Source organism: Urocitellus parryii, chromosome 11, assembly GCF_045843805.1.
Source record: "Urocitellus parryii isolate mUroPar1 chromosome 11, mUroPar1.hap1, whole genome shotgun sequence".
Taxonomy (NCBI): Eukaryota; Metazoa; Chordata; class Mammalia; order Rodentia; family Sciuridae; genus Urocitellus; species Urocitellus parryii.
In genome coordinates this window covers 23,169,066-23,191,109 of record NC_135541.1, presented here as the reverse complement: position 1 = coordinate 23,191,109, position 22,044 = coordinate 23,169,066, and the positions used below count along the sequence as shown (strand labels likewise).

Here is a 22,044-nt window from a genome sequence, read left to right as displayed (position 1 = left end):
TAGAAACCTGGCACCTTCTAGACTTTTGTATTTGTAATCACATCCATTGTCTTTAATCTTAAAAACTTGAGCGTCACAGGAACCATTGATTTGTGGAATTACAATATTGTTCAAGAGTTTACAATTTTCTTATATCACCAATCAGAAATATGTTTGGGAGGTCAACATGAGCCATTTATGCACTGCTCCCCATACCACCTGTGTTAGTTCTAAGAAAAAAGGCTTCCAGCCTTTATTAAATCCAGTAAACAAAGCTATTAATAGTCTGCTTTATCCATTTTCTTCCTTCTCCCTCACCTCCTCCCATGTAATCTTTAATTCTTAGGCTATAGACCAGAGAAGTTTTAAATACACTTCAGCCAAAGCAGAAAGATTTTCATATTTGCAATACAGAGGGGAAAATTGTCCAATCCTTAACATTTGGGGGAGGGAGGTTGGCAACAAAACCGAATAATACATATTTCTGATTGGTCAGTCCATTTAGCCTGTTTCTTCTTGCATATTCCTGGGCAGAGAGGGAAAGGGTCTGTTGTTTCTTCTGCCCTTTGGGGGAGCTGATGATCACAGTCTGGGCATTTCTCACTGGTACTCTTGATCAAGAAGACTTCTCAGTCTGCACTGAAAAATGAAAATTAAACTGGATCTTTATGTCAAGGTGTACATAGTACAAGCTTTTTTTTTTTTTACTGGAAGCGAGGTTTAAAACCACACACTGCCCTTTTGGTGGTGTGCCTGCTGGGCCAAAAAATTGGGTGATGTCATGTCACTTTCTCAGCTCAATGCAGTTTCTACTTTTTCTTATGGGAAAATTTTTCATAAAACCTTTTTCACCAAAACCCAGGGGTGTTTTTTGCAATATCCTTGTCCTTGTAGTGGTGCCAAGTCAGAGGCTTCTCTTGCCCTTTTCCTCTTATGTTCTCAGGCCTCCTAAGGGCTGTTTGACTCAACAGTCTACATCTTTGGTTGTTTTGGAGAAAGCAGGGGGGTGGGTTCAGAGTTCAAAGTGGCTGTTCCCTTTTCCTGTGAACTGCCCCTAGTCCCCTTTGAGGGAAGGTGGCTGGAAACAGGTTTTTGCTGGGTTTCTGGCTCAGATCTTCTAGCCAGGAAAGGCAAGAGCCCCCAAGAGCCTTCTTTTTTGACACACACTAATCATTGGCTGGAGTATTGGTGACAGTTTTTTAAATCCCAAATAGTTTTATTTGGATTATGTAAAAGTCTTTCAAATTTATTTAAGTGTGAAACATGGGAACAATAGACTTCCACTGAGCGATATGAAAACGTTACAGGTTCAGTACTTCCAAAGGAAGAAACCTCCAAACCCAAAAAGAATAAATATGAATTTGTATTTTTGAAGAATGTGAAATAATGGTGTTTGCTTAATTGCTCATTTTGTATAAACTTAATATTGTACTTTAAAATATCTGCTAAGAAGTGAAAATTTAACTTTTTGGAATTGAAAAGCAATATTAAATACTAATGAAATCCTAATTAAATGCTTATTTAAATTTGGTAGTATCTGTGGCATTTCTTCCCACCCCTGCCCATGGATGACATTTTTCCACCACTCCCCCTGCCCAGTCATCAGTCTCAGAGAGGGGACAGAAAGGAAAGGTCAGTCACCAGGAGAGTCTGCAGGTTTCCTTTTAATCAAGGCTCTGCTGAAAGTTTTGGGGGGCTAAGAGCCCCCAAAGGATGAAATGGACACGTAATACCACCTGGAACCCCCAAAGCAGGCCAGACCACTCTGGCGAGCACTGCTGGTCAGACCAAATCCGAGTAATCTGACTGGGTATTCGTTGGCTACATTTCAAAGCCCAGCACTGCCTTCAGCCAGGATGAAGTCGGAGTGAACCCAGCTGCTAGCAGAGCTGCCACTCCAGGCTGAGGAGGGCCAAGTATCAGCCACACTCAGTGAAGACTGGCCCCTTTACTGAAGGGAGTTGTTCAGAGTCCAGCCGCCAGCCCTGGGGAGGGAGAAAAGTCAGGGTGTCCAGCTCGGGGATGGTCAGGGCTCCGCAGCTCCATCACCAGCATCCTTTGGAAAGCCACCTCTGGCGGAGACTGATGACTGGGAAGGCGCTCCGGGTTTCGCTGAGACGTTCTAATTGCAACAGAAGGGGGAAAAGTGAGCTTGGGAGGAAAGGCCTTGGATTAGGCCCCGCAAAGATATGGCCAGTTGGCATTTGAATCAAGTACTTAACTTTTTAAAAACCCTCGCCCAGACCAAAGGAGGTTAAGGGTAAAGCGCTGGAGACGCTCTTCCACCCTCCAGGGGAAGCTAAGGCTTGGTTAATCCAGCAAGTGAGCAGACCCCACCCCCCAGGCCCAGCCCGGGGTGGGCACTGACCCCGCCACCAGCTGGCTCCGGGCGCCGGCGGCCCAGCTGCCGCAGCATCTCCTCGCAGGCGGCGATGGTGTCCAGGAGCTGCCGCTGCCGCTGCTCCACGGCGTCCAGCAGCTGCTGGGCGCGCTCATCCCGGGGCGGCTGCGGGGGTGGCCTCCCGCCGAGCCCCAGCCCCGCCTTCCCGCGGTCCACGCCGGCAGCCTCCCTGCCCGGGAGAGAGCGAGACAGATGGTCAGGGCTGGCGCTTGCGCGGGGTCCGAGCCCCTTCCCCCCGCCCCGACGGGCCCCCTCTCACCCCCGTGACCAGTCTGAGCCCGGGCCCCATTCCATCTCCGCCTGCGCGGCCCGACCACCGCCCCCCTTTCGGCCGCCCCCCCTCCCCAGCGCTGCGCTAGGGCTCCGCAAAGCTGTGCCCCGCCCCGTCCCCACCGGTCTCCTTCAATCCTCCTGGGGGTCGCGGTCCCTTTAAGCTGCCCGGCGCGGAGGTGGGGCTGAGCCTCCCGGACCGGAAGTTGGTTAGGTGCGTCACTTCCTCCCGGAAGCTGGCCTAGGCGGATGTCTCCGGCGCGACCGTGCACGGGGCTGAGGGCCGCAGTGGCTGCCAGCGTGGGGTTGAGCAAGGGGCCGACGGGCTCCGCTCGTAGTGGACGCCTTCTCCGCCCGCCGAGCCCCGCTCTAGCGGCGCCGGGGGCCCGGCTGTTGCGGCTCCCGGGAAATGGGGCCGTGCAGGCCGCAAGTCCTGAGCGCGCTGGCTGGACCGAGGCACTGCGGGCCGCCGTGGCCGAGCTGCGCGCCGGCGCCGTGGTGGCCGTCCCCACAGACACGCTGTACGGCCTGGCCTGCTCGGCGAGCTGCTCGACGGCACTGGACGCTGTGTACCGCCTCAAGGGCCGCAGCGAGACCAAGCCGCTGGCCGTATGCCTGGGCCGCGTGGCCGACGTCTACAGGTGAGGCCGCCCCGACCCGGCCCCGCTGGGGGCGGCACCGCGGGAGGGGTTTCCGGTGACAGGCTTGGGAGACTGAGGCGCATAGAGCGGGAGGGGCTTGTCCAGGCTCACCAAGGAATCCGGAACTGGAAATGTGTACTGAGCTCTTAACGTATGCCAGGCCTTGAACTAGAGAGGCCGGCAGTTCCCTGTTCTCTTGGCGCTTTTGTGCGCATGGGGAGGCCATGGGGGGAAAAGAAAACAGTTCTCTGGAAGCTTAATTTAGCAGCGAGTGCCTTGCAGAAAAAAAAAAACGCGGGGCTTGATAATGCCATGCGGTTGTTGAAATCCCTGAGACAGGCAGTGGACGCCAAGCCTGGTCTCCTTCTCTTCAGCCCTGCCTTCTCGAATTCTTCGGGAGAGGAATCAGGGAGACAGGCAGATTTCATTTTAGGCCCATAAAACTTTCCTGGATCTGCCTCGAGTCTGGGAAAGAACCACACCAGCGGTTCTTCATTTTGAGTGGATTTTGCTCCTTTATTTCCCAGATATTGCCAAGTAAGAGTACCTGAGGAGCTCCTCAAAGACCTGTTGCCAGGTCCAGTGACTCTGGTGATGGAACGCTCAGAAGAGCTCAACAAAGACCTGAACCCCTTTACTCCTGTGAGTCAAATTATCTCCAGACTTACTGGTCATTTTTGGTTTCATTGGGATCCAGACCAAAGGTAACCCCTACCCTTTCCAGCCTCGCTGATGATCCCCCACTTTACCCTTGCTTCTTAGCTTGTAGGTATCCGGATTCCTGACCATGCCTTCATGCTGGACTTGGCCCAGATGTTTGGGGGACCTCTTGCTCTCACCAGTGCCAACCTCAGCTCCCAGGCCAGTTCTCTGAATGTTGAGGTGAGAGTCATCCAGTCCTTTGACCCAATGGGCTTGATGGTACATAGAAATTGCCTGGTGGGAGAGTTGTTCTTTGGGTCCAGCAGAGGGAAGGCTACCCCGTTGGCATGGGTTGGGGAGAGGAATCTGAAACATGTAAAGGTTTTATCTCTTAAGTTTGAGAAGCAGTGGAGAACTAGTGTTTTTTTTTTTTTTTCCTTCATTTTGTCTTGTAATAGGAAAGATTCTGATAAATAAAGTTATTGTTTTCTTATTTTTGTGGGGGTAGCAGTTGTAGGAGACTAAAGAGTTAGGCTACAAGTCTTTTTTACAATAGTGCTGTTTAAATAGATGAAGAAGCCCGGCTCCTTTTGCACAACTTTAATCTCAGCTACTCAGGAGTCTGAGCCAGGAGAATTGCAAGTTTGAGGCCAGCCTACACATCTTAGGGAGACCCTGTCTCAAGATAATTTTTTAAATAAAAAGAGGTGGGGATGTCGGTCAGTGGTAGGGCCCTTGCCTGACATGTGCAGAGACCTGGGTTTTCATTCCCCAGTACAACAAAAAAGGGAGTGAGAGAGCGGTATGATGGGAGGGAGAGAGAATAAAGGAAGATAGGTAGGTAGATAGATGAAGTGAAAGCTCTCATCTTGGTCTTGTCATTTTGCACAAGCCAGGTCAGGAAAAGGATCAATGCTAATCCCATTTTGGCTACTTAGATTAGAATGAATAAGAACATGGCCAGGTGTGGTGGCTCATTCCTGTAATCCCAGCAACTCTGGAGGCACAAAGATTGCAAATTCAATGCTGGCCTGACATTGAAAACAGCAAAACTCTGTCTCAGAATTTAAAAACTTAAAAGGAGCTGGGCAAGTAGCTCAGTGATAAATCACCCCAGTACTGAGAAAAGGGAAAAATTAAAAAATGAGGATGCAAATTTCACTTTTCTTATTAAACACATATGTGGAATTTTATGAGGTGATATAGGCTCTTTAATTTGTTAGCAATGAGTAGACCCATCCAACACAATAACTGCCATTTATGACTCCCCCGTCCTGAATTCCCAGTCCTAATTCCACTGCAATGTCTTCACTAGGGGGTAGGGCAAGCTCTAGCTCAGTTAATGATCTAGTTCACAGTTGTGGTAGGAGCATTCTTCCCACATCCCAAGGATTGAGTATGGTGGCATGTACCTATTTTTCTCTCCCTATCCTGATTTAAAGTTCCATTAAGGTCCAGAATCAGAGTGCTAAAGCTGGAAGGATCCTTGGTCATCTAGTTCAGGCCCTTTATTTTATGGACCTGGATAATATGATTTTAATTTGTCACACAGTCCAGGGTTAAAGACCACATCTTAATCTCCACCCGGAATCCCGGTCATTGTATTTATACATCCCTAATTAGGCAGTGTGTGGAAATTCCTTTTGGCATAGCAAGGTTTTTTTTTTTTTTTAAAGAGAGAGGAGAGAGAGAATTTTTTATATTTATTTTTTAGTTTTCGGCAGACACAACATCTTTGTTGGTATGTGGTGCTGAGGATCGAACCCGGGCCGCATGCATGCGAGGCAAGCGCGCTACCACTTGAGCCACATCCCCAGCCCCAAGGTTTTTCTTTAAACTCTAGACATGTGTTATTTGGGATGCTAACCCAGGAAGGCTACAGACTCCAAAGGGTTCTCTATCTTAGGTATTAACACAGGGCCTTAGAACAGCTGGCCTTAACTAAGTGAGGCTCCTTCCTCTGCCCAGAGGGAGATGTCTCCTATTTTAAAACTGCAGCCTCTGTCTTATTTATGAGCCATGTGTGCAATGTGACATCATTGCAGATGCCAAAGATTATGGCCATGCTCTTCCTTTGCTTCCACAGGAGTTCCAAGACCTTTGGCCTCATTTGTCCCTGGTCATTGATGGGGGACCAATTGGGGATGGTCAGAGCCCTGAGTATCGCCTTGGTTCTACTGTGGTTGACTTATCTGTGTCTGGAAAGTTTGGCATCATTCGTCCAGGCTGGTAAGTTGGAGGAGTAGAATTTGAAGGAGGTTAGGAAGTTGAAAAATAGCTTTGACAAAACGAAGGTTGTCACTCCCATCTTGCTGTGAGGGGTGCTGGTAGGCATGGAGAAATGGAAGGTGCAGTGGGACTAAATTTATATTTGCTGGTGTTTGCTGGCTTTTTTAGGTTTCATCAAGGGTTTGATAAACAGAGCATTAAACCGTAAATTGAGAGATCCCTGGTCACCAGGCTTTGGTAGACTCAGGGCTTTTAGAAGTCAGGTTGTAACTGTCCTCTGTATCCTCCTCAGTGCCCTGGAAAGCACTACAGCCATTCTCCAACAGAAGTACGGGCTACTCCCCTCACACAGGTCCTGCCCATGAAATTCAGGAGAAGGACCCAAGGACAGTGCTGGATACTATGTGTCTGTCCACTGGTGGTTGTCAAGGCCTCATTTGCAGAGGCCACTGGAGCCACATCACTAGCCTATTCTTTAGGCAACACTCTGAATACTAGACCAAATAAAAAGGTTAAGAGCATTCCTAGGGTGGTCTTAAATCTGATCAGTTTCTCCTCTCCCTCCCTCTCTCTTTTAAATTGAAAAGTAAGCTGGTCACAGTGGCTCCAGCCTGTGATCCCAGTAACCTGAGGCAGAAGAATAACAAATTCGAGACCAGCCACAGCAGCTTAGCCAAGCCCTAATTAGCTTGAGACCCTGTCTCAAAATTCAAAAAGGATTGGGGATGTGGCTCGGTGGTTAAGAACCCCCGGATTCAATCACCAATACCAAAAAGGTGACCAAAAGCAAGGGTTTGCTGGCTCCTCAAGCTGGAACCAGGTTAAAATAAAAATTGTAGAGGGCTGGGGATGTGGCTCAAGCAGTAGCGCGCTCGCCTAGCGTGTGTGCGGCCCGGGTTCGATCCTTAGCACCACATACAAACGAAGATGTTGTGTCCGCCGAGAACTAAGAAAAAATAAACAAACATTAAAATTCTCTCTCTCTGTCCCTCACTCTCTCTTAAAAAAAAAAAAAAATTGTAGAACTGCAGACCAAACATTTTCCTCCAAATCTCTGGGGCCAGTAGGATGGTTGTGATTGCCTGGCAGGGAGAGTTGTCATTTTGGCCTGAAGGGAGATTTGATGGGGGAGTGGGGGGCTGCAAATTAAATAATACTGGAAACCAAATCCTTTTCAGCCAGTGACTTTTTCTTATTTATTTATAAAATAAATTATAGTTGATTATATGTATATGCCTTTATTTAACTCCAGTGTTTACTCAGCAGCCTTTTATCTTTGTTCAGTATGTATACCAAATGTTAGACATAACTATTGTTGGGCATTTGAGCTTTGTTTTTCTTTACTATTAAAAAATGCTATTAAACATTCTTATAAATGGTTTATTTTTCTTTTGAAGTAAATTAATTCCTTAAGATAGGATTGCTTGGTCAAAAATGAATATATGCTTTTATGGCTCTTGATGTAGCCTTCAGAAGAACTAAATCAAGTTTCATTGCATCCACAATGTGTAAGGATAGCTGCCCCTTCCTGCCAGCCCTGCTGTCTTTTTCAAATTGTATGTGTGTAAAATAAAATTGTTATAGGTCAACATCCAGCACTTTCAAGTGTCCCTGCCTGTTTTGGCTTCCCCAATGAAGTCACAAGCTAGGTGGCCAGAGCTGCTTATCTGTCTGAAAGGGTTTAGTGTTAGTTACCTAACTGGAGTTAGACATCCTTGAGAGGACCTGGGGTCCACTTTCTTCTCTTTCCACTTGTACCCTATTTCCCAGAATTGTGATTCAGTATTGGGGTTTGCAACATACATTATTTCAAGTATATCCTAAGGATCTTGCCAAGAATGTGTTCAGGATCCTGTTTTAATACAATTTATTCGTAGATAAAACACTGGTTTGTTAACTATTCCCTCTAGAAATCTTAGGTAAACTAGTAACTTATTAAGCAAACCCACTCTTCATTGTGCTAAAACTATAGCCAGCCCAGCCCATATATCATTTTGTCCCAGAATCTGACTCAGGTCAGAAACAGGTCTAGAGGGCAAAAGGAGTGTGGACTTGAGAATACTGTTTGATACTTCATTAGTAAAAATCACAGTAGCACTGAAAGCGGTTCTGACAAGTGGGCCTTGTTCAGTTCGGGCAGCTAAAGGGAAAAGGTATCCTACTACTCTGCCTGGAACTGAAAGTTCATCCCATAAAAAGTAGGTTCTGGAGCACAGAGGTATTTTCGAGGAAAAAGAACTGAACTCAGCACTGGGTACAACTGCCAAAAAAATAACAAAACTTAAAACTGTGCCCAAGCACTAGCTACAAGGCCACACCAAATAAGGAAGGCTGATTCCTGTAAGTTTCAGAAGGACAGGAGCCATTCCTCAGTCAAGTTTTCCCCAGCACCTAGCACATAGTAAGGTGCTCAGTTTGTGAGTGTTGAATAAATGTGTGAATGTTCAAGACGACTTCCTGGTAATTGGGTTCAAAATCTACTGGGAGGAGCTTCAACCTGTAAGTTTCCTTTTAGAAAGTCTTAGAAGTGGTTGCTTGTCTTCCAAGAAGACAATGTTGTGGGGAGGCTGGCAGAAAGGAGCAGGGTGCATACTAGCTCAGAACCCTGAAATCCTTCCAAGAGCAGTGGTCGGGTGACTCCACTAGACAACCACCACCTGCAGCAGAGTTCAAAGCTAGCAGAGGTTGTATGAAAGTGTTCTGAGGAGGATGTGGAGCTGCCTGGGCTAAGTAAAAGTCACCTGCCAGCCTCCACTCTTCCCTTGGGTACACCACCTCACTTTCCATCACAGGTTGCCCCAGCACTGCTTGCCTGAGGAACAGACTCTTCTATAGGGGCCCTGGCTTCATGGCCCACCCAGAAGCACTCAGCTGCTCACTTGGGGACCATTGAGTACCTACAGCCTCAGCTGAGCCAGCACACCTCATGTCCTTGTTCATGGGCCCCTCACATCAGCCACTGCTCCTTCTCCTTTATGAAATGCTCTGCCCAGCGGCGGGTCAGCTCTAGGTACAGACTGGGCTGATGAGGCAGGTAGTCCAGATACAAGCGTGTTGGTGTCTTCTTGGGAATGGCCTTCTCGATCTGGGTACCCTCATGCCACTCATTGAAAGAGGTGATGGAAACGATCTCAGGCCTCACGGTCAGGGCTGCTTGCAGGGCTGTCTCATAATACTTGCCATTGACCCTGTTCCGAGTATTGTGGTTGTTCCAGGGTCGAATGCTAGTGTCAATGTAGCCAGGCCCCACACTTGGAATGAACATGAGGTTGTTGGCGTCACAAAAGTTCTTAACAGCTTTCCAGTTCTGGTGGGAGGAGCCGAAGGAGAAACCGTTGGAGGCAAAGTAGGTGTACATGCCATCAAATCCTGCAGCAAGGATGTCGTGGGTATGGCCCTCCTCCACCAGTAGTGCTATGAAGACCCCATCATAGAGAGTGTTGCGGATTGAGTGGGGCCCATTGGGTGTCAGGAGGTGGGCCCAGGCTTCAGGGGATGTTAGGTATGAGTCGTAGATATAAAAGAGTGGGAGGCTCTTGCCAATGCTGTTCTTATAGCGGTAAAACGCACCATGGGATCCATATCTGAGGAGCAGGAGGAAGGAGCCTGAGTTGGATGCAAGAAACTAGCACAGCTTTAGAAGCAGCCACATTGGGATTGTTCTCAATGCCCATAGCACAATTTGGGATTTAACTAGCCTGCATAGTTGGACTTACCAAGCCTCTAAGCAAGTACCTTGTTCCTCACCTTCCTTTCCCCAGCCTTGCCATTACTAAACCTCACTTCCCCATTTGAGGCACACCACCACCATCTTTGATATGAACTGCAGCATTAGCCATTTAACTGGTCTCCAGTCTTCCATTTCTACCTTCCTATAATACAATTTTTATTTTTAAAATGTAAAGCAGATCTGACTGCTAGTTTATCACCACCTATAAGGTCCCACCTGCTTGATCTGACCCTGCCTACCTCCACTCCTGCCATTATCTCACCCATCTCCACTACCCATCTGGCCTTTTGTTCCCTGTTATGTCAGGCTTGTCACATCTTAGGGCCTTGACATTTGCCAGTCTTCTGGAATTTTCCCCTTACCCCAGATCTTTGCAGAGTTTTCAGGGGGAAAGGGGGTCTGGGGATTGAACCCAGGGTCTCCTGCATGCTAAGTAAGCTAAATGCTATACTCCCTGCACCCCCACCCCTCCCCCAGCAAACACTTTTATTGAGTTAAACACATTTCTCATAGTTACGGAAACTGGGAAGTCCAAGAGCAAAGTGCCTAACAGATTCAGGTTGCCTCTGATCACAGAGTCCCCAGGACTGGAATTGAAATCCAGGTAGCCTGACTTCAAAACCACTAATTTCTTTCTGTATTGGGGGGTTGAACCCAGGGGCAATTTACCACTGAGCTACATCCCCAACTCTTTTTTTTTTTTTTTTTTTTTTTAATTTTGAAACAAGGCCTCACTAAGTTGCTGAGACTGGCCTTGAACTTACAATCCTCCTGCCTCAGCCTCACAAGTGCCTGGGATTATAGATGTGAGCCACTGCACCCTGCTAAACCCAGTAATTTACTACAAAACAGCTGCTGGGAACACATGCAGGTTGGATCTCTTGACCTGGCCCTCCAGACTTTTTATCCCTTTCTCTCCATTTTGATCCCCATTAAAACCCTAGCCCCGCAGCACCATGTAAAAATAAATAAAATAAAGGCATTGTGTCCAACTACACCTGAAAAATACATTACACACACACACACACACACAAAATAAAAAGAAACCTAGCCCCCAGAACAGCCTTACGTATCAATGATGTACTTGATGTTGTCATGTACAGTGATGTCATCCCGGCCCTTGTAGGGTTGGATATGGAAAGCCACCTGCCACAAACAAAGGATTTACTGATCAAGAGATTGTCTGTCCAGGGGCCACAAATAAGGCTCATGTTCCAAACACGGTCTGAAGGGGAAGCTGAGTTCAGGAGAAAGCCTGGCAATGGTGGGCACAATAGAGTTAAGACTGACACTATCTTTCTAGACCAAAAAGAAAAAAAGGAGAAGGACAAGAAATTTGCTCACCTTCCACAACAGGACATCTAGGAATTATTCTGGTGGGCTGCTACAGGATGGCTGACAGGTTTCAACCTATGTACCAGTTCCAAGTGATTGGCACTAGCTGCCTGAAACAATGGGAAGCTATGTTGATAGGAAAAAGTGCCTTGATCTGTTAAATGTGATAGTGGTGGACTCGGGAATGGGACATGTAGCTCCTGTCATTTTTCTTCCTTTGCTACAGTTGTGGAGATTGACCTAATTGGTACATTCAGTGAAAATAACCACTTGCTTGCTTCATGTCCTTCCTCTTGAAGGTGAGCTGATGACGTGTGTGTGGCCCACTCTGTGAGGCCCAGCGCTGCCTCCTGCTAGGGAGTTGGATCCAGAATTCAATCTGTAGGTCCATTTAGCACTTGCCTAGCCTTTATCCAAGGTCAGGATCTCCAAACTAACTTCTGTTGTTATTTAATAAAAAGTGGTATTTATTTAGTCTCCCATCTATCCTATATTTATTTTTCTCAAATAAAGAAAGTAAGTGTGACACAGGCAATGCTTATGAGAACCCTCCCCCAACACCACACTGGCTCCCTATTTGCCATCCCTGGACTACAGCCAAGAACTTCCCTAGGGGCTTTAACCCTGTAGGCAGAGGAGGAGGAGTCTCCAGAATGAGATAGCACATGACCTCTTCTTTGAGACTCACCTGGATGTTGTACTGGTGGGCTGTATCCAGAATAGCAGGTACAAGATCATCTGAGGGTTCCCCGTTATCATCAGCCATGCCAGGTGGGTACCAAGAGAGAACCAAGACGCCTGAAACACAACATAGAAGACACTTTAAAGGTACAGAGTACTCCTCAACAGACTTCTCTTTCCTGGCAGATGATTTCCAACTGAAAAACTATTCATGGAAACCTTCTGCCAGGTTCATTTCCTGCAGAACCAATCCCAGAGCTTCGGAGCTGTCCATGCCTGCAGTGCTGAATCGTTCTGGCCAGGAGAGCCATAGAGCACCAAGCAGGTCAGAAGGCTTTTGGTTCCATCAGCAAATAGCAGAAGGAAGTGGAGAGGGTGGCCATGCCACACCCACCCAGAAGCCCCAGTCCTATCTTTCAAAAAGAGGATCACCTCTGAGGTCTCACATAGAGTAGAGGCCTGTGCAAAAAGTCATCTTGGTGTTTCTCAGAGCATTTGCCGTGACTTGACTGTGACTCTAGACTGTAAACCTGAAGGATGGCCCCTGTCTTGTTTATCTTTGAATATTTCTCACCCTTCTCTTTGTCATTCCTCGTTTTCCCCGTCATTCACAAACCATCTCCAGGTACGATGTTAAAATGTACTACAAAGTGTAGCAGAATTTAGTAATAAAATCTGAACCAACTGAACATGCCAGCCTACAAAGGAGACTCCCAGGGACCTGTCCTGTGAATAGGCACTTAATGAAAAGCTCCTTCGCCCCCCAAGCAGGGTCTGTCATACAACATGGGCAAACTTTCCTCTCTACAGCCAGCAAAAGCAAGAAGAGCCGCTGCTCTTCCCTGCACCTGATGTGAAAGCAGAGGTCATACCAGGCTTTATTCCTTTGAACCCCAGACTCCTGAGGAACCAGAAAACCCAGATTTTCACTTCCCTGGAACCCAAAAGCCCAACAGATTTGAAGTTTCTGCCTTCCTCTCTTTGCTGTCCCTATGCAGGACAGCTCTGGTACAAACCCCTAGCTGCTCCGCCCTGTAGGAAGGCTCTGGAATTGGGGGTCAGAAGGGTCCAGAAAGGCAATTGGAATACTAAAAAGAAGGCGCAATGCCGCGTAGTGGGCCCGTAATGGGAAGGAAAGGCTATGAAGTCAAGTTGGAGGTTGAATGGAATCAAAGGCCGGTGACAGGACAGCAGATGTGGAACGAAAATGGGGAAGATGGGCGAGGCTGAGGGGTCCGGGGAACTCACCGATGGCGGCTTCCTTGAGCTGGGTCATGTGCTCCCGCAGCACGTCAGGGTCCCGGGAGCTGTAGGGCCCCAGCTCTGGGTAGAAGCTGGACCCCAGGTCATCCGGGGGACTGTGACGGCCGCGGGGATAGCTGGCCGAGATCTTGGGGTCCCAGTGCGGCACCATGACGTGGTCCCAGTGGATGTAGTGGCCCTCGCGCCGCGGGCTCCCGTACCACGAGTAGTAAAAGGCGTGGAGGTCCGAGTAGACGCGCAGACTCTGCCCGGGGGCGGACTCGGCCTCCGCGGGGACCGGCCCGGCCGAACTGCGCGGTTCCGCGGTGCGAGGCGGCAGCGGCGGCGGCGGTGCGGCGGGGGCGGCCGGGGCCCGGGCGGCGGGCGCGGGGGCCCCCTCTGGACGTCGCTCAAAGGGTGCCAGCTCCAGGCCCGGGCCCAGCGCGGGTAGTCCGTCCGGAGCTTTGAGTGTGCGCAGGCCCATGAGAGTACCGAAGGCGAAGAGCAGCACCAGGAACAGCGCGATGCAGGCGCGGCGCCGCCGCCGGGCCATGGCGGCCCCGCGTCTCCCCGGGCCCAGCCCCGCTACCTCCCGGTGAGCGGCGCCATGGCTGCCCGCCCGGCTCGCACAGCCACGCAGCCTGAGCGCGACTCAGGGAGACGGCGACGCAGAGCCGGGAGAAGCGTGGGCGGATCCCGGACTCTCCCCGCAGTGCGGGCGGGCCCCGCACACAGAGAATGCAGGCGGCGTAGACCAAGTGGTGTCGAGCTGAGGGGGGACCGGACAGCAGCAGAGACCAGCTCTGCGAGTTCCAGGCCAAAGAAGCGGAAGCCTAAGTCGCGCTGCTGGGACAGCGGGGTGCAGGCGCCCGGCTTGGGAGAGGGAATGCAGATCTTTGGAGTTCAGGAGATTTTCGGTGTGGCAGCGTTGGAGCCAGGATGAGAGGAGCAGAGGGCTGGGTGGGGAAGAAAGAGGGTGTCTATGATGCTCTTGCCCCAAGGACCCTCTTCTCCCTCGACCCCTCCTTACTGACTTCACTGTATCCCTCCCACTGGTCTCAGTCACCAACCATCCTTATTTGCCACAGGCCCTGCAACACCCAGGGCACTGGGGAGGGGGACATCTGGAAATCCCCACCCTACAGGCGCTGGCTATGGCCTTGGAGTTGCAAGACCATGACTTGCGCAAGGTCACATTGACCAAGCCTAAACCAAGGGTCAGGACTGGTTCTCCAGAGCTCTTTGCACTACTCGGACTGGCCGGTCTTAGGCCACTGCCATCCCTGAATTCTCTCTTTAGAGATTATCCTAGAGTAGGTAAGGATTAAATGAGATGGTTCCCCTAAAACACTTTGTACAGTGTCTGACAGAGAAAACGCTTACCGGTTCCCCATTCTTCCTGAGCTCTGAGCTCCAGAGGGCAGACCTGGATCTTATATATCTGTTAGACACCAAGGGTTCCAGAACAGGATCTGTCACCCAGTTCCCTGATCTATCTGATCAGGGAATCACACCAGACCCTGGTGTGATGTTCTGTGGACAGATTTTTGCTCACTGTTGTTGAGAGTCACTTTGTTGCCCACACTGCTCTATCTGCAGTCTAAAAGAGTTTGTGTTAGCACAAAATGAAAGAACAGGGTGCAAACTACATGAATCAGCACAGCCTTTCTTCACTGGTGGAGTCACACCTTCACGCCTTTGATGGACCCACTTTCCTGGTGGAAAATGAGCCACTGGCCAAAGAGGGAGTCTGTGCTTATATAGGTTACAATGAGAGGTGATTTAATTATTGACAGAGCATGCCTAATGGTGGGTGTGGGGTCAGTGTTCAGTATTTATCTCTTTCCCTCCAGGGTCCCATTGTACTGTCAATGGGAAAGGATTTATTTTGGGAAGGGTCAATGCTCTGGCTTCCTCCCAGAGACTGCCAGTCTAGCTTTGATGGATGGCTTCTCCCCAGGGATTGTCTTGCCACTGGGCCATTGTCTTTTCACTGGGAAAGAATGTATTGGGAAAGGATCAATGTTATCAATGTGTTGCCTTCTTCCTCGATCCCTCTTTCCAGGCCATACTATTTGGGGGTTTGTCATTTTCTATGTCTTACAGTTTGGTATAATAGAAGTCATCTACTTCTTTTTTCTTAAGTAAGAAAATTGTTGAGAGGGGAGGGGAAGGGGGGATAGGAAGGGCAGCAGAATAGACATTATTATTGCTGTATGTATATACGTGACTGTATGACCAATGTGATTCTGCAACCTGTACAATCAGAAAAATGAGAAATTATACCCTATTTGATTCATGTGTATGATATGTGAAGATCATTGTATTGTCATGTGTAACTAATAAAAAAAATAAAGGAGGGCTGGGGATGTGGCTCAAGCGGTAGCGCGCTCGCCTGGCAAGCATGCGGCCCGGGTTCGATCCTCAGCACCACATACCAACAAAGATGTTGTGTCCGCCGAGAACTAAAAAATAAATATTAAAAATTCTCTCTCTCTCTCTCTCTCTCTCTCTCTCCTCTCTCACTCTCTCTTTAAAAAATAAATAAATAAATAAAGGAAAAGAAAAAAGAAAAAGAAAATTGTGGGGAACCCAAGAAGAGGAGTAACAAGGTTGGGAAATGTTTTTAAGCCGGAGACCAGGAGAGTGAGTTTGACAAATTCATGGTTGTAAGTGTAAATGAGGTAGAATGCTTTCAGGTCCAAATCACAGGCACCTGATTAAAACTGGCTTAAGCAATATGGAAGTGTATCAGCTTGAAAAGCAGGAAGTCCACTGATAGGGCAGGGTGGGTAGATTCCCTGGCCCAACAATGTCATTTGGAACCCAGATTTTTGTAACTCACTGCTGTGCTGTCCCCACTATTGACTTCATGCTTAAACTAGCTCCCCTCATTTCACAAAATGTCTGCTAGAGCAACTGAGCCCTATTCCCAGTACAACAGGTGATGGACAGTAAGACTAAATTTTTGTTTCCCAGAAGTCTAAACAAACATCCTGAATCTCACTGGTCTTATCTGGTTTAGGCCTGCTTACCCCAAATTGCAGACAAAGGGAATGGAATTACCATGAAGAAATTAGATTGAATTTTGGAGTGGTTTAAATGTTCTGGAGAACACCATAATGGTTGCCAAAGACTGAGATAACTCTTTTGGGAATGAATGAGAGTGAGAAGATAAAAAGAATAGGGATGCAATTTTCAGCATTATTTAGAGGTTGAGCAGCAGCAGAAGAGAGCCTATAGGTTGAGCATGTGGCCTGTAACCCCCAGCAACTCGGGAAGCTGAGGTAGGATCAAAAATATCAGGCCAGTCTCAACAATCTTAGTGAGCACCTCAGCGACTTAGCAAGACCCTGTCTCAAAATTTTTAAAATGAAATAAAAAGGACTGGGGTTGCAGCTCAGTGGTAAAGCACCCTGGGTTCAATCCCCAGCAGAGCAGAGAGGGGAGGCACCTATGCAGGTACCAAAGGACAAAATTATAACAATTTAGCTGAAAGATCTTATTGACTTTATTTTTTATTCTAGAACAGGGTAACACTGCACTCCATAAAATAAATTGTGTGGTGCTGAACTTGTAAAGGTAAAATTTCTAAGCTGATTCTAAGCTGCAAAAGTCTGAGTTAAAGTGTAAAAGACCAGGCATTGTAAAGCTTCTAAATGGCAAGGCCTGGGCTAAAAAGTAAAGACTAGGTATTGTTAAAATTCCTCTGCTACCCCCGGAACCTGTAATCTCTGTAAAGTTGTTAGGACAATGCTGGAACTGCCTAGTAAATATCTCCATTGATTCCCTGGTTGTTTAATAGCTAAGGGCTCTAGGTAGCATGGCACGTAGGCATTGCAGGACCTAAACCAATCAGTTTGAATGTGTACCCCACTTAGGAGCACCAATCACCCCTGTCCAATCTGTTCCCGCCAATGTATGCACTAATCCTGACTCAGGGTTGTTGTTCAATTTTCCTACGCCTCATGATGATTTGTTCTGATGTATGCAAAGCCCCCCACCCTCTCCAAAAAGTGTACTTAAGCTCCGCTTGAACTCTGCTCTGGGCTCTGAGTCGCTCTCCCTTCTTGAGTGGGCACAGAGTCCCAGCGAGCTAGAACGGATCCCCCAATAAATTTCCCCCCTGCGATTGCATGAAGTGAGTCTCTTGTGTGGTCTCTCCCTCCGACGCTCCGCTGCACCCCAACAAACTGAATGGAAGATAAGGGTTTTATAGGCAGAGAAACGCTGAAGAAAGTTGAAACAAAAGAACAAAAATCAGACTGCTCATTTCAAAATTACTTTCCTTATAAGGCAGGAATAGAGAGAACAATAGGGAAATAATGGATTAGTTAACCTCAAATTATTTCAGGTTTCTTCTTTTATGTAAAGATTAACTCCATTATCATGTCTATTGAAACTGCCTGTTTGGGAAATTTGGCTGTTAGCTTTGGAATCCTGATTTCTTGGAAGGTCAGATAAACAGCTTAGTTTCCAGCTTGGTAAAATGTACCTTTAACAAGTGTGACTCCATGTTGATTTTTAGCCTGGTCGGCTAGGGCCCAGTGGCTCCCTATAATAGTTATTTATTTTTGGGGTGCTGAAGTTTGAACCCAGGGCTTCACACATGCCAGACAAGCAGTTTACCACTGAGCTATATCCCCAGCCCACTAATTTTCTTCTCTCTTTTAAAAATTTATTTATTTATTTATTTATTTATTTGATACTGGGGATTGAACCCAGAGGTGCTTTACTGCTGAGTTACATCACCAGTCCTTTTTATTTTTTATTTTGACACCAGGACTCATTGAGTTGCTAAGGGTCTCACTGAGTTGCTGAGGCTGGCCTTGAACTTGCAATCCTCCTGCATCAGCCTCCAGAGTTGCTAGGATTACAGGGTACACCACTGCGCTCAGCCCCAGTGATTTACTTTAAAAAGGAAATTGAGAAAGAATCATTACAAACATTACAGAAGGATTAAGATTGGGAGTGGGTGGTGACAGTTTTGGACAATTTGTGGGTAGGTGTTCTTGAGCTCTTGGCCATTCTACTCCTTCTAAGAATGACTTGAAACACAACGGTGGTCCCCATTGGCCATTCTTGGAGTCCTTGACATTGCCTCCTGGCCATCATCATTTGATCCAGGGCTGTAACTCTGACCCAAGATGAATCAATAATAGCACCCTCTTTTTCATTGTACCAGTCATGGTCACTGACCCATCAATTACGATCCTCTGACTTTTTTCTCTCTGGTACAGAGGATTGATTTAATACCCTCTAAAGGTAAGGCCATTGCAGGAGAAGGGATAAGCAACAGAGAGAAGTAGTCATGTTAGAAAGCTGATTTTAGTTCACCTGAGTTTAAGAGTGAGTTACCTTTTAATGTAAGGAAGGTGAGCAGATGGAGCAGGCTTTATTGATTGTGCATAGATCTCAAGCAGAGATTGAGAGTTGTGGAACAGGAGTCATTTAGAAGGCAATCCCAGGAAGCAAGAGTGAGGAATTGGGAAGAAGAAAACAACAAAGAAAGAAAAGCCAGATCTATGGTGCATTGGGTTTTTAATCTTATTATATATTATTTATTTGTTTTTACAGTACTGGGGATTGAGCCCAAGGGCACTCTATCACTCAGATACACTCCCAGCCCTTTTAGTTTTGTTTTGAGACAGGGTCTCCCTAAGTAATCTGAGAGCCTGTGCTATGGTTTGGACGTGGGTGCCAAATGCCAATGTCTCGGCTTGGCACAGAATCACGAGCCACCACACAGCTTTGTAGGTTCAAACAGCAATTCTTTATTCTGGATCTCACACCAGCCTCCACACACGTTCAGGGGCAATCCCCATCCCCCCCTCCCCCTCCCCCCCCCCCCACAATTCACGTCCTAAATATTTTCTCTCCAGGAGAACTCAGTGGGAACTCAGGCAGCAGGCACGCCCTACTCCCCCGCAGGAATAATCTTCAACCTCCAACTTCCCTAAAACTCCTATTGTCACGCCCTAAACCCAAGGACGGGGATACTTCCTGCAGGAATACACCCTAATCCTGGATCCACCCTGGTGATTGAGCAGGGTCACCTTTCTCAAACACACAAGCAAGGTCGCAGCAAATTTCCAAGGCAAGTCCATTTAACATGGGGTACGCTGGCAAGGATTACAATGCGTCATTCCTACTTGGTAATGGCTCTCAGCATGTGGGGTGTCCCCCAAAAGCTCACATGGGAGATAAGGTAAGAGGGTTCAAAGGAGCAGTGATTGGGTTGTGAGAGTCTTAAGCCAATCATGAAATAATCGCCTGATTGGGATTAACTGAGTGGTAACTGAAGTGAAAAGGTGTGGGTGCATGGGTTTGGGGTGTATATTTACATCTGGCAAGTGGAGACGGCCCTCCCTGCCTCTGATCATGATGTGAGCTGCTTTCCTCTGCCACATTCTTCGGCCACGCCGTTCTGCCTCATCTGGAGACCTGAGGAATAAAGCCAACTGTCTATGGATTGAGACCTCTGCATCCGTGATCCCTAAATAAACCTTTCCTCCTTGACTAAAACAGCCTGGAACATGTGATCTTCCTGTCTGAGTCTCCCAAGTAGCTGGGATTACAGGCATGTGCCACTGTGCCTGTATGTATGTTTATTTTTGAGATGGGGTCTCTCTATGATACCCAGACTGGGCTGAGCCATATCCAGGGCTCACTCAATTCTCCTGCCTCAGCCTCCAAATATCTGGGACTTTAGGTGCGTGCCTCCAATTCTGGCTAATGGTGTATTATGAACATTGCTGCTATAGGTAATGAGGTCTTGATCCCAGCAGGACTCTTCCAAATTGATACATAAACACATAGCAATTGGAAGGATGGCAGGTTTAAGGCTAACCTGAGCAATTCAGTCAGACACTGTTTCAAAAGTTTAAAAAGGGGGGGTTGGCGCTGGGGGTGTAGCTCAGTGGTAGAGTACTCCCACAGCAAAGCACATGTCCCTGTGTTTCCTCCCCAGCAAATTCCCCTCAAAAAAAAAACAAAAACAAAAAAAAAACAGGCACATTGTATGTCTGAAGTGGGCTAGTTGACTAGTTGACATAAATCCTACACTGGCACAGAACTGTCCACCCTGGCTATATTCGTTTTCTCTGCTGTCATAACAACTACAAATTTGACAACTTAAAAACAGCACAAAAATTAACCTCCTCGCTGGGCCCAGGAGCACATCTCTATAATCCCAGCAATTCTAAAGACTCACATAGGAGGACGACCAGCCTTGGCAACACAGCCAAACCCTGTCTTAAAATAAAAAAATAAGGTCTGAGGATATGGCTCAGTTGGTGGAGTGCTTGCCTTCATGCACAAAGCCCTGGGTTCAATTCCCAGCATCACAAGATGAAGAAATAAATTAAAAGGGCTGGGGAGGGTGGGGGTAGAGTGGCTCAGTGATCATGTGTGAGATAGTGAGTTCGATCCTCAGCACCACATAAAAATAAATAGTTATGTCCATCTACAACTAAAAAATGAAATTTTTAGAAATGAATTTTAGAGGGGCTGGGGATGTGGCTCAAGTGGTAGCATGCTCGCCTGGCATGCATGCGGCCCGGGTTCGATCTGCAGCACCACATACAAACAAAGATGTTGTGTCTGCTGAAAACTAAAAAATAAATATTAAAAATTCTTTCTCTCTCTCTCTCTCTCTCTCTCTCTCTCTCTCTCTCTCTCTCTCTTTAAAAAAAAAGAAATGAATTTTAGAAAATAAATTAAAAAAAAAAAAACAGGCTGGGGAGGTGGCTCAGTGGTAAAGCACCCCTGGGTGCAGTCCCCAGCACTAAAAAGTAGCCATTTGTTCTAATACAAGTGAGCAAGTGAGTGGGTAAATTCTCAGAAAAAAAATGAAATTAATAGATATCCTGATGTGCAACCAGTTCTCTTTCTTTGCTCCTCTGTGGGTAGATCATTATTTTAGTGGATATATTATTATCATATTTTAATCAAATTGGGATCTATGATGACACTTCCTTTCTCGTACAGTTTTTGTTTCTCCTCGTGTTAAATAATTTCCATTTCCCCCCATTTGATTTGTTTTCTATATCTTTATTAGTTATTTTTCTTAAACTCTCTAACACGACTGTAAAATCCCCCTGAATTCTATCTTCTCCATAGTCTTCACATTAGGATGTCTATCAATTAGTGAATAGATAAATTACACACAGTGGCCAGAGAAAAGTGCTATAGAGAAAAGTAAAGTGGGAGATTGGGACAAGGAGGGCAAGGGTGGGGTGGTGGATGTTTGGGGGTTTAATTATTTTAAAAAATTATTTAAAAATTTAATTTGGCTGGGCATAGTGGCCCATGACTGTAATCCCAGTGGCTCGGGAAGTTAAGGCAGGAAGATCGTGAGTTCAAAGCCAGCCTCAGCAACTGTGAGGGGCTAAGCAACTCAGTGAGACCCCGTCTCTAAGTAAAATACAAAATAGAGCTGGGGATGTGACTCAGTGGTCAAGTGCCCTTGAGTTCAATCCCTGGTACCCCCCCAAAAAAAAAAATAAAATAAATACAATTTAATTTGTTCTAATTAGTTACAGAGACTTTTATTATTGATCAAGGGAGAGACTACTGAGAGAGTGGCCTGAAGGGAGAGAAGATGGAAAACATGCAGACATTTGGAGGAAGACAGTTTCAGGCAGAGGGAACAGCAAGCTCAATATCCTGGAGATAGGACTGTTCTGGCAAGTTCTTCCTGCAGCACTTGCATGTTTTACTGTTAATCCCACCACCCACCTTCCCGTCATGAGAGCCTCAATCCCCAGGCATCCGCCTGTAAACTTCAGACCCTATTGATGACTTTCCTCCCCTCCAGTATCCAAATGGTAACAAGTCTTATTGATACTACTTGCAAATCATTTTAATTCTTTTTTTTCCCCTTATACTGGGGA

The 22,044-nt window shown here is 47.2% G+C and overlaps 3 protein-coding genes across 4 annotated transcripts; 1 reads left to right on the top strand and 2 right to left on the bottom strand.

Moving 5' to 3' along the window:
• Positions 1 to 1,623: 1,623 nt before the first annotated feature.
• On the bottom strand, positions 1,624 to 2,856 carry C11H1orf122 (chromosome 11 C1orf122 homolog). 2 transcript variants are annotated; one of them, XM_026393504.2, is made up of 3 exons: positions 2,774 to 2,856; positions 2,348 to 2,549; positions 1,624 to 2,101 (listed from the first exon to the last, which is right to left on the bottom strand). In XM_026393504.2, exons 2-3 carry the CDS (start codon positions 2,393 to 2,395, stop codon positions 2,006 to 2,008), a joined length of 144 nt encoding a protein of 47 aa, XP_026249289.1. In that variant the 5' UTR covers positions 2,396 to 2,549; positions 2,774 to 2,856; the 3' UTR covers positions 1,624 to 2,005. The 2 variants fall into 2 exon arrangements, with proteins under 2 accessions (XP_026249289.1, XP_026249288.1); XM_026393503.2 differs by lacking the exon at positions 2,774 to 2,856 and adding an exon at positions 2,640 to 2,719.
• A 43-nt stretch (positions 2,857 to 2,899) lies between these two features.
• Positions 2,900 to 7,160, top strand: Yrdc (yrdC N6-threonylcarbamoyltransferase domain containing). Its single transcript, XM_077791430.1, has 5 exons — positions 2,900 to 3,291; positions 3,819 to 3,933; positions 4,054 to 4,173; positions 6,020 to 6,162; positions 6,455 to 7,160. Exons 1-5 carry the CDS (start codon positions 2,900 to 2,902, stop codon positions 6,525 to 6,527), a joined length of 843 nt encoding a protein of 280 aa, XP_077647556.1. The 3' UTR covers positions 6,528 to 7,160.
• Positions 7,161 to 8,727: 1,567 nt separating this feature from the next.
• On the bottom strand, positions 8,728 to 13,764 carry Maneal (mannosidase endo-alpha like). The gene is made up of 4 exons (XM_026393500.2): positions 13,157 to 13,764; positions 11,916 to 12,025; positions 10,962 to 11,038; positions 8,728 to 9,746 (listed from the first exon to the last, which is right to left on the bottom strand). The coding sequence occupies exons 1-4, from the start codon at positions 13,701 to 13,703 to the stop codon at positions 9,110 to 9,112; spliced, it is 1,371 nt and encodes a 456-aa protein (XP_026249285.1). The 5' UTR covers positions 13,704 to 13,764; the 3' UTR covers positions 8,728 to 9,109.
• Positions 13,765 to 22,044: the final 8,280 nt, after the last annotated feature.